Source organism: Electrona antarctica (genome assembly GCF_951216825.1).
Source record: "Electrona antarctica genome assembly, chromosome: 7".
Classification (NCBI taxonomy): Eukaryota; Metazoa; Chordata; class Actinopteri; order Myctophiformes; family Myctophidae; genus Electrona; species Electrona antarctica.
The window spans coordinates 51,969,041-51,981,701 of NC_136812.1; the positions used below are offsets into that span (position 1 = coordinate 51,969,041).

At 43.1% G+C, this 12,661-nt stretch overlaps 1 protein-coding gene across 4 annotated transcripts in view; it reads right to left on the reverse strand.

Moving 5' to 3' along the window:
* Positions 1-7,436: 7,436 nt before the first annotated feature.
* The window catches only part of slain2 (SLAIN motif family, member 2), a 72,053-nt gene continuing 66,828 nt past the window's right edge, over positions 7,437-12,661 (reverse strand). For all 4 annotated transcript variants that reach the window (XM_079506907.1, XM_079506906.1, XM_079506905.1 and 1 more), the window contains one exon: positions 7,437-12,641. In XM_079506907.1, the coding sequence (XP_079363033.1) occupies positions 12,578-12,641 (64 nt within the window). In that variant the 3' untranslated portion in view covers positions 7,437-12,577. The remainder of the gene's footprint in view (positions 12,642-12,661) is intronic.

The following is a 12,661-nucleotide window of genomic DNA, read 5'->3' on the forward strand; positions in this document are numbered from 1 at the left end:
CTGTACTGTATGTGACCTGTACAGCAGGGTAACATCTGTACTGTATGTGACCTGTACAGCAGGGTAACATCTGTACTGTATCTGACCTGTACAGCAGGGTAACATCTGTACTGTATGTGACCTGTACAGCAGGGTAACATCTGTACTGTATGTGACCTGTACAGCAGGGTAACATCTGTACTGTATCTGACCTGTACAGCAGGGTAACATCTGTCCGACACAGAGGAGACGAATGGGAGAACATTGATCAACCTGATGGGGGGGGGGGGAAAGGCGGGATGCAGTGGCGGACAGTAACTAAATACATTTACTTTAGTGCTGTACTCCGATACATTTCAAAGACAAATTATTTGACTTTTTTTTTGACGCCGTTACATTTGTAGGAAGGAGAATTAAGTGGTTAATTAATTGCCGCAAGCTCTCAATGCACGGCGACGTGTTGTGAGCGTGTATGTAGACCTGATATTTTCACTACTATTCGCAAGTTTTCGAGGAAACGTGACTGGACGATATTTGAATTGTATGGGACTTAAAGGGGCTTCATCGGGTTTTGCACCCTATTTTAAATGTAGTTGAGGATGGAAAAAGTATGTCGGAGGGCGTTTTGTCTCCCCCCCCCCCCCCCCCCTGTGCTTTGACATTTTGAACATGATTTTCTCTACAATGACATCCTAGTGGAGAATGAAGTTCTTCCAGTTAAACTGGCCCCTCCAATTGCCAATCCTAAGACTGCTCTATTAACCCATTTTGGGGGCGGGAACCCCTTTTGGTGTTAGCATTATGTCATGCTTTAGCTATTGAAAAATAGCAGATCTACAAGCTCATAGCGCGCCACCGAGTGGCGCGCTACAAGCTTGTAGGTCTGCTATTTTTGAAAAATCGAAGAACGACTGACAGGTCAGAAACAGCTTTTTCAGAAAACTGTCAGGATGTAGAAGACATTTTTTGAAACTGATCTCAGGTCAAAATGGGTTAAGGCAGTGGTTTTCAACCCTTTTCATGTCAAGGCCCATTATTTGTTCTGCATTTGAGCCCACGGACCACCATTCGATGAAATTTGGCCTCGCAGACTATTAAACATTATGTTATCGTTGGATAACATTTTGTGCACAATTCCATGCTGCATTGATGTCGGCACCATAGGAGAAACAGGCAAACAAATCGTTTGCCTATGAATGTGTTTAAATGCCAGTGTAGCCGGTTCACACACACACACACACACACAATGCAGCAGGCATTAGACACACAGCCACCAACCTGGCAACCCTGAGTGAGGGACAAGTGGCAAATTGCCAATCAGCTGCCAGTCTCTGGTGTGTGTGTGTGTGTGTGTGTGTGTGTGTGTGTGTGTGTGAGAGAGAGAGTCCTCACAAACTCTACCACAACGTCACTAAAAGTACATTAAAACACTTTTCCCTTTCCAAAACAAACACATAGTAACATACAGAAGTACATTATGACATTATTGAGTGCGTGAGTGTTTTCCCTGCCCTCAGAAAATAAAAAAAGAGGATAAATATACCCTCAATCTAAGGCTCAGAGTATTCCACGGTGGCTCAGTGGTTCTGGCAGTCGCCTATGGTGTGAGAGGACGCTGGTTCGTGACAAGTCAAGATTCGTGACCTCGGAGCAAGGATTAAGGATAAATCCAAATAAATCACACTTTACCTTTTAGTCGACTAAATGTACAACTGATGAGGATAAATCCAAATAAATCACACTTTACCTTTTAGTCGACTAAATGTACAACTGATGAGGATGAATCCAAATAAATCACTCTTTACCTTTTAGTCAACAAGTCAAAAGTCAAGACAAGGACTAAGGACTAAGGATAAATCCAAATAAATCACACTTAAATGTCAACTAAATGTACAATTGAAATGTATTTAAGACCCGACTCAGCGCCGTCCGAGTTACGTCCCGATGGGCAGAGAACAGTATATATTAGTAGCCCCTAGTTTCCATGCGCTGACAATAGTTGGAAATGACACGTCCACCAGGGGGAAACCTTGACCAGGCTATGGTGAGTATGCCAGTATGGCCACTATATGCATGTACTATAAATGGTAAATGGTGCATTTATATAGCGCCTTTATCCAAGGCGCTTTACATAGATTGTGCATTACATTCACCCATTCACACACACATTCATACACCGATTGCAGCGGAAGCCATGCAAGGTACCAACCAGCACATCGGGAGCAATTTGGGGTTCAGTGTTCAGTGCTCCGTTCACGTTTGTTTATTATATTAGTGCTGTCTGCCGTGATACCTGGCTTAATATGGTCAATACTGAATCAGTCTAAAATATCCTTTGGCGGCCCCCCCCCCTCCACCTCTTGCTATAGATAGACATGACATGACATGACATGACATGATGTGTGTCAAATTATTGTCACACATGGTGGATGGATGATTATCCTTGTTTATTTATTTATTTCCGGTGGGGGGGAATGAATGAATGGATGAATGAATGGATGGATGGATGGATGGATGAATGAATGAATGAATGAATGAATGGATGGATGGATGGATGGATGGATGAATGAATGAATGAATGAATGAATGAATGAATGAATATGCGCATGCTTAAAGTGAATGGCACATCGAGTGGCAAAGCAACAGGCAAAGTGAGTTTAACATCGTTTAAAGTCATTTAATTCAATCAGATATGACTTTTCTGTGTGGATGTATGGGCTGTCAAGGCCAGAAAGTCGTTTTTGGCCACTCAGTAGGCGTCCTTCACTTTGGCTCTGTGCATCGGACAGCTCACAGCATCCTGACTGAAAAAGTGAAACGAGACCCCGCCTCCTAGGAAGGACGTACTACAGTTCCACACGTGCATCTCGGGGAGCTCTATAACATATCCGAAGATCAGACCGGAAGGCCTTACCGTTGTGGCGTTCTACAGAAGCAAAGGTTTGACGTTCGCACGCGCCTACGTCGACTAGAAAGGTCGCCCGAGGACGTACTACAGTTCCACGCGTGCGTCTCGGGGAGCTCTATAACATACCCGAAGATCAGACCGGAAGGACTTACCGTTGTGGCGTTCTACAGAAGCAAAGGTTTGACGTTCGCGCACGCCCACGTCGATGATCATAAGTCCGTTCGGGATGAGACTTATACCTCTGCGATCGCGGCGACGAGACGATCACCGTGATAGTCTCGTCTTTTTCTGCGACCTTGGGAACCTCAAATCTAACCCTAGGCCTAGCGTTGCAGTCTAGTTCCCTATATCGGACACTTATAAGAGTCCCACAAAATCGAGACCAACGCCATTTTATTTGTCATGTCCTGAATATGGACCTTCGGGGGTGTAAAATATCTATCACTTCATTTTTAAGGCATTTGGCCCAAAGGTCACCGTGGCAGTCTTTCGGCTGACCTTTGACCTTTGCAAACGTCGTGGAAATTCGAGACCGCCGCCATTGGATTCGGCATGTCCTGAATATGGATATTGGAGGTTCTTACATATTTTTAAAAATATTTATCACCCCATTTTTTAAGGAATTTGCTCAAAAGGTCACCGTTGCAGTCTTTTGGCTGAACTTTGACCTTTGCAAACGTTGTGGAAAGTCCAGACCGGCGCCATTGGAATCGGCACGCTCTAAATATGAAGAATGCGTCTAGTGTACGAAGATTAACATTAAAAAACATGTTTTAAAGGTTTGTTTTGTGTCTTCACAGTTTCTGGAGAGGAGAGGAGAGAAGAGGAGAGGAGAGGAGGCCACAGTGACCTAGCCTGGCTAATAAGCCAGACCGAATCAGCCGTTGGCAAAAAAGAAAGCCTGCCGGCGTGATTTGAGTCTGGCTTATTAGCCAGGCTAACAGTGACCTTGCAACAGGTGTGTGTAGTTGCTAATAAAATGTCTTGACACACACACACACACGCAATAACATTTTTGGGGTCCTTGACATGAAATATTGAGAACCACTGACATAGAAACATGAGGTTTTAGGCATTATGTTATACTTTAGCTATTGAAAAATAGCAGACCAACAAGTGGCACCGAGTGCTGTGCTGTGAACTTGTAGGTCTGCTATTTTTGAAAAATAGCAGACCTACAAGTGGCACCGAGTGCCGCGCTGTGAACTTGTAGGTCTGCTATTTTTGAAAAATAGCAGACCTACAAGTGGCACCGAGTGCCGCGCTGTGAACTTGTAGGTCTGCTATTTTTGAAAAATAGTAGACCTACAAGTGGCACCGAGTGCCGCGCTGTGAACTTGTAAGTCTGCTATTTTTTGAAAAATGTGTGTAGTGCCCTGCATAATTTTGCTAAATGTAGTTTTTGAATCCTGCTACAGATGTGTTACATTTATTTCTATTACTTTTCAATCTATATTGCTGTTTGTTCATGGTCGAATTGTTATTGTGTGACTGGGGTGTCAATCAACCTGAGCCAACCTATGGAGAACAAGAAGGGGTGGGACTTAAGGAGGAAGCAACGCACAGTCAGAGAGAGAGAGAGAGACTGGAGAAAGAAAAACGAGTGGACAAACAGAGACATAGGATTCTGCAGATTAAAGTCCTGTTGCATATCAGAGGGTCCACATGCACACAAAGTGGTGCATTTGAGTCTGTCTACAGCACACCTTCACCTGGAACTAGAAGTTTGGGACACTGCAGCATTCTAAGGAACTGTGAGTACAGACCATCCATCTAACTGTGTGTGTGTGTGTGTGTGTGTGTGTGTGTGTGTCAGCATGTCCAGAGATACAATCTCACAATCCACTGGACCAATCATTGCCTCCATTTGTCTTCATGTGTTTTTAAAAAAAATATCAATTTGTTTACTTTTCAACAAGCATACAGCTCAAAATATGTACAGTAATTTCTGTCTCACCAAATATACATCTCTTCCCTACGTTACTTGGGTATTGAAAAAGTGGAAAAAACCCCCAGGTGTGGTGATCACAACCGCCTTCTACTCCAACGTGAAGCTTACTGTATCTATAGTTTAAACACTGGCTCCTCACGGATTAAATGAGGAATTTGATATAAAACCATTTCTGGGTTGAATAACTTTGCTTTTAATCTTATTATATATATTAATTATATATTTTTAATCTTGTCATTGTGTGTATATAGTGTCTTCTTACCATATGTCCATATGCTGTGTCCTATTTTATTTTGTACTGTAATTGCACGGTACCTTACTACTCTTTATTTTCCTCATTCTGGTCACTTAGTTGTATTTCTATGTGTTCTTGGCTTGACATTACTCAGCCTGACTTCATAGATGTGGGGGGGGGTGTCATGGTAATTATCATCATTGCAAACAGCGGCTTGTTCATTGTTAAAACTTGCCCCTATCTGTATATAACACGCCTATTGTGTTGTTGTCCTCATACCTGACGAAGACCCACAAGGGGTCGAAACGTTGTCATCCTTTATTAAATATAAATTCCAGTGGGAGCTATACTCAACAGTGTGCGGACATTCTCTCCTTCTCCTGTACGTATTGTTTTGTTCAGCACCTGAACGTTTTTTTAAAGGGGTGTAAGTACTTTCCTTTGGATTCCGTCACCAAATACAAACAGCAGTTTCAGCATGCATGTTTATTGTTTTCCAATCATTTCTAATCAGCCTTTATTTATACCTCATCTAGTCATCTCTAACTCCCTCTCAGTGTTGGGCTAGGCATTAAGCAACTAGTCGACTAGTTTACTGTAGAAACGGTAAACAATAAAAGGAAAGTAAGTAAAAATACAAGTTCATAGCGCGGCACCGACTGCCGCGCTATGAACTTGTAGATCTGCTATTTTTGTTTTAATCGTGAAAATGTGCCTCAAATCTTTTAAAATATATCATTACAGAGTGAACGTTTTAACTCAAATCTTTGCTTCTGGGGGGTGTCCCTGGAACAACATATTTTCTGATGGGGGTCGGTGGCCAATTACATATCATTTATGGGGTCCTTGACATGAAATATTGAGCACCACTGATACAGAAACATTGGTATTTCAGGAAACTGTCAGGATTTAGAAGACATTTTTTTTAATTTCGACGTCAGGCCAAGTGAGTTGCGGGCCCCTGCTTTCTGATTACAGATCCAGGCCTTCTCATGCCATATCGCCTCAGTATCAGCGTGTACGATTTCTTTAACACACAATGAATTAATATAGAGAACAGTGTCCACTGAAAGTCAGCAGTATGAATACATATGTTCTCAACCATTGTAAAATCAATGTTAAGTGTGAGGAGGGAGGAAGGGAGTAAACAACATACATATTCTAGTGGTTTTAACCTTGACTTGTCTTTTTAGTTTTGGTTGTGTGTTGATCTGTATCAGTTTGTCTAGAATAGATGACTGTCAAAAGGATAGTTCAGATTTTTTTTTTTAACTTAAGCTGTATGAAATACTTGCCATTAATATTAGTGGTTGCAACTGTATTAATCGATTGCCCGAGTCCCGTGGTGGGAGTTCTGCTCTGGTTTTGGTGAAATATTAAGTAGGCCTAGTTCCGGTCATTTTGTGGGGGGCACTGGGGCCACGGAGTAAAAGTAAATGAATTCACAAAACTAACGTCATTTGTATTGTTGACCTATTTCTAAAATATTAGCGCAACTTTCATTCAACTTTGACCCCTCTATCACATCAACTATTTTTTGGGCGTGGTGATATGGACACAAAAACCATAGTTCTGTGTGATAGAGGGGTAAAAATGAACGAAAGTTGCACTCATTTAGAAATATGGTCAACAATACAAATGACGTTAGTTTTGTGGATTATCTACAACAGGATTCATTTACTTTTAATGCGTGGCCCCCTGTGCACCCCACAAAAAACTAGACTAATGTTAGTAAGGGACTAGTGGACATTTGGACAAGAGATCCAGTATAAAGTCATTTTACACTTGGTTGCATGCTGAAAATAGCCGATCTATAAACTCATTGACGCGTTGGGAGCTTGTAGATCGGCTATTTTCAGCAAGCGTAAATTCTGCCATTACGACGGCATCAAGGCCTGCAAAAAAACCTTTTTGTCCACTAAATCAACTGTAGATTTAGTCGACTAAAATCACATGACATTTAGGGCTCCATTTTCGTCACCGCTAAATCCCTTTAACTTCTCTGCCTTTTTTTTACTATTTTGAAAAACATTTTTGAATAGTTCAACTAGCCAATCTACATTGACACGTTGTGAGCTTGTAGACTGGCCATTTTAACTATTCAAAAATGTTTAGCAAAATAGGAAAAGGGCAAAGAAGTTTAGGGATAAGGTGACGGAAATGGAGCCCTTAGTTGACTAAGACTAACACGAAGGCATTCCAGGTGACTAAAACTTGCTGTCAAAAATCAACACAGGCGACCCGAGGCAGCACAAGCCGTCTCACTGGCACTATGACTCCATGTACAGGATATGTGATAAACTCCATTCCCAACACACGTATAATTCATTGAACTATTTTTGTACAAACATAAACGATACAAGTGGAAGGAAGAGCTTTTCAGCATTTATTTGAAATGTGTTTACACAGGGAAACTGAATGTCATGTTTGTGGATATAAAAAAAAACAAAAAAAGTTCAATAACAAAAACTAATCACACAAAAGGTGTGGTACTGTATGTCCTCAGTCCTCTTTGCAACATTCCTTCAGGCTTCCAGAGGCACCTCTTTTTAATAAATAATTTCATTTACAGAATGAGCATAATTAGTTATAAATATGAAGGCGCATATTAAACATACTTTAGTTCTTTTTTTCCCTCTTTTCTTAAAGCAATTATAAATGTATTAATTCAATTACAAATAAACACAAATATGCAAACCAAATCAAAAGCAAAAGAGATGCAAAAGTTGTAAATAACGCCGGGCAAAAAAGAATCCTGAAATTGGCACAACGATGATAAATGAGCAGATAAAGCACGTCGAGAATAAAGTGAAAACCTCAAATTATAGGCACTATAGTTGGATAATAATATCCAGCACGCCCATATTTACCAAAACGCCATTCATACCCGACCCTGGCACACCCAGTGAACTACTTTTTAACCCACTTTGACCCCCTGGCGTCACAGCTTTGAAATGATGTGACATTCTCTTGCGACATTGCTCTGGAAGAGGTCAAGTCAGCTGTAAGAGGGTCTGGTCTGTCTGTCAGTCTGTCTGGAGCATAACCGCTGGACAGGTCACAGCCAAAGTGCTAGGGATGTCCCGATCCCGTTTCTTTGGCTCCCGATCCGATTCTGATCATTCTTTTTATTTTAAGCATATGCCGATACCGACTTTTCCCCCGTTCCGATATTTATAGAACACGTTTATGCCATATCACAACAGTACGATATCCCAAATCACAGACAATATCCAGTCTTAATATCATGATATGGATTATAATATTGATACTATAGGGATGTCCCGATCACGTTGTTTTTGGCTACCGAACCGATTTCCGATCATTTGAAAATGACGTGATCGGCGACCGATTTCCGATCAGATCGGGACAACCCTAAGCCAAACGTCACCGTGCACGCTGCCACTGAAGCCCTTCACGTACGTACAGCATGTTCTACTACACTTCTTGAAATATTATATATATTTTTTTCCAACAGGATGATATGATCGGTTAGTCTTTTACTCTTTCGGAGCCAAGCCGAATGATGGGGGCTGAAATCCTGCCAAAATATGGAGTCACAATATGATTTGTGTCATAAATGTCATTCACACACACGCGACACAATTTAAGTCCAAGCTCCATGTGAAGACATGCCATTATAGGACCCTGCAGTCTGGTTTGTGGTTAAAGCACAAGGTGCAAGATGGCCACTGAACCTTTTCTCACGACGACTAGACAATTAATTCCCTCTATTTTACACACACACACACACACACACACACAGTCACACACACGTTGCAAAGGGAGTCGGCATGAACCACATGACGTCTGCGCTGGGTGCTTTTGGTTCCATGGCTATAGCAAGGTTTGCAATTCAGAGTCTCTTTTTCTCATTTCGTTTTTTTTCTTTCTCCCCCTCTGGAGGGAGAGAGAGAGAGAGTGCAGGTTTAGGACTAGAGAGAGACGGGATCTAGTTGAGCTACATATTTACCAAACCAGGAAGAGGGCAGCGGGAGACGGGAGGAGGAATTCACACCACAGAAATGTCAAAGTGACTTCAGGGGGTCAGAGTCCAGAGGACTGCCTCGGCACTGGTGGGGCAAAAAGTGGCATGTTTTTGTACTTTTACTCAACTAAATACACGTTTACACACAGTATTGATACTTTCACTTAACCCATTTTGGGGCACCAAAAGGGGTTCCCCCCTTTTGGTGTTAGCATTATGTTATGCTTTAGCTATTGAAAAATAGCAGATCTACAAGCTCATAGCGCGCCACCGAGTGGCGCGCTACGAGCTTGTAGGTCTGCTATTTTTTTTATAGCAGGATTTTACTGCTAGGATTTAGAAGACATTTTATAAATTTCGACGTCGGGCCTAAATGGGTTAAGTACTTTTCCCCTGTCGTTACGCCGTCAACCAGAAAGAAAGAAAGAAAAAAAAAAAGACTTTGTGTGTTCCGACACTCGGCAACAACTACTAAACAGTAACAAGGCTTTGGAGCGTTAGCGTTGCAGTCGAGGTCAGCACAAATATACATTTTCAATAAACAATTCAAATCGTCCAAACAAATACTGATATGGAGGAGGAGTGGTGGGGGGAGGGGAATTAACTCCTTAAAAAAATAAAGTACATTCCGACTTGTTTTGATAAATGGCACAAAACCAAATACAACCGCTTTAGAAAGGACACAGGTGCTCTTAGACCGCTGACGACAACTCCCTCTCAACATGATGGGGGTGTTCTGACCTTATACAGCAGGGTTCCCCCTCCCCCTCCCCCCCCTAACATCTGTATCTGACCTGTACAGCAGGGTAACATCTGTCCGACACAGAGGAGACGAATGGGAGAACATTGATCAACCTGATGGGGGTGTTCTGACCTTATACAGCAGGGTCCCACTCCCCCCCTAACATCTGTATCTGACCTGTACAGCAGTGTAACATCTGTACTGTATGTGACCTGTACAGCAGGGTAACATCTGTACTGTATGTGACCTGTACAGTAACAGGTAACATCTGTCCGACACAGAGGAGACGAATGGGAGAACATTGATCAACCTGATGGGGGGGAAAGGCGGGATGCAGTGGCAGACAGTAACTAAATACATTTACTTTAGTGCTGTACTCCGATACTTTTCAAAGACAAATTATTTGACTTTTTTTTTGACGCCGTTACATTTGTAGGAAGGAGAATTAAGTGGTTAATTAATAGCCGCAAGCTCTCAATGCACGGCGACGTGTTGCGAGCGTGTAGACCTGATATTTTCACTACTATTCGCAAGTTTTCGAGGAAACGTGACTGGACGATATTTGAATTATATGGGACTTAAAGGGGCTTCATCGGGTTTTGCACCCTATTTTAAATTTAGTTGAGGATGGAAAAAGTATGTCGGAGAGCGTTTTGTCTTTGTCTTTGGTTAACTCTCTCCATTTAGCATGGGGGACCACCAGGAACCCCCTTGAGGACCACTGGTTGAAAACCACTACTCCAAGGTCTCGGTTACCTTGCCCACCAGCACCTCCACACTTAAGGGCATATCTTGACACTCCCACAATAACTTAAGATATGTAAACACCATCTAACAGCACTAATATTTGCAGACACAATAGAGGGTATGCGCGTGACATCATCATCAAACGCGGAAGTTATGCAGGAACGCCTACTGAGTGGAAAAAAACTACTTTCTGGCATTGACGGCCCATACATCCACACAGAAAAGTCTGTCTGATTGCATTAAACAATGTTAAACTTGCTTTGCCACTCGATGTGCCATTCACTTTAAGCATGTGCATACCCTCTATACAATGACTCTTTGCCTGCAATGCATGTTAAAACAAGTGCATAATGAACTAAATGAATACCGAACTTAAAGCAAAACAAAAGATGCAAATCATGCTCTCTCTGTTCCCTGACCACCTGGTATACAGTGACAGTCTGACGGTCAATAACGAGGTGATTGACATCAGCTGGAGGGGCTGGTCTGACTGCAACTACAGGAAATCCATTCTATCCCAGGAAGAAATGACATTCTCTACTGACGATGTTCTAGCAGAGGAAAAAATCACCAAATGCACTAAACACACTCCAACATCAAGGTTATCATGTCCTCAACTTCAAATAAATGGGTGAAATCCCCCTTTTAAGTCTTTAAAAGCATGGACTTGAATACTTCAGTATTCCTTTTAACCCATTTTGGGGCGGGAACCCCTTTTGGTGTTTTAAACAGCATGTTATAATTTAGCTATTGAAAAATAGCAGATCTACAAGCTCATAGCTCCTGTGCCACGTAGATCTGCGTGGCACAAATCTTTGAATATCTTTCAGAGCGAACGTTTTTAACGCAAGTCTTTGCTTCTGGGGGGGTCGGCGGCCAAATACATATATTTTTGGTAGGGTCCTTGACCTGAAACTGTTTTTTTCCAGATAACTGTCAGCATTTAGAAGACATTTGTAGAATCGTTCCCAGGTCGAAAATGGGTTAATTAAAGCAAGAACTGCAGTACTTTTAAACTCAAGTATACATGTGACTGAGCAAACCTTCACGTGTAGTTTGAGTCATATTTGGCCAGGACGTGCAAAACAGACACTAGGGGGTGCTAGAGCACCGTTTGCCCTCTGGACAGCAACGTGCCCTTTTGAAAGTCGGGTTTCTTTTGTACAGTTTGTTCATTTTATGTTTGTTTTGTACAGAGTAGGCTACAGTATGTGGCCCATGGCGACCTCGCTCAATTCTTGGACTAAAAAGCGTCTAATATATTATTTTATGCCACCAAAATCTATACATCTCACACACTATTAACGACGCTTCCACCACCGCGCCACACAATGTGCCCTTTTTGTTCAACTCGAGCACCTGCCCCTCAAAAACATGTGTGCGCGCCAACGCCAGGAGGCGCGTCTTATACTAGTGGCATAAGGCCTCACTCACACCTAAGACACACGCGAGACACACCTGTGTCCCGTGTCCTTCTGGTGACTCCCGTTGGAAAGGCATCGAGGCGGCCGTGACACACAAGAAGACACAGGACACGAGTGTGTCTTAGGTGCGAGTGAGGCCTATGTGAACCGTGAGAGTCGAAGTACGGATATGACTGTCGACGGACGACTGCGGACGACCCTGAGGCAGGTATAATGTAATGTGGTCGGTCGGTGGTCTGTCCCCCGGCAGGGAGGGAGGTGGGGTGGGCTGCTTTTCTTTGGCGTTCACTGGTGCGTGCGTCTCTCTGCCTCTCTCTGCTCTACATGCACCCCGAAACCTTCCACAAACCACTGTGCACAACACGCCGCTTCAGGCTGACGCGATGGAGACGTGCGGGTCTATTGCGTTGGGGGACACCATGTCTCCCGTTCTTTCACTTTCGTGTGTGTGTGTGTGTGTGTGAGACCCTCGGTGGGGGCGTAATGTTGGATGGGATAAAGTGCCGCGTTGTGTTTGTATAACGTCCCTCGTCCTCCATGCTCGTCGGGACGGCTGGACTTCTCTTGGAGAGCGCCCCCTAGCTGCTGCTGGGCTGTAGTTTCTCAGTAGCAGCCTTCCCTCCAGTTATCGGCCGTGCCGCTGTAGCTCCGCGGGGCAGGCAGGGACCTGAGGAAGACCAAGGGATG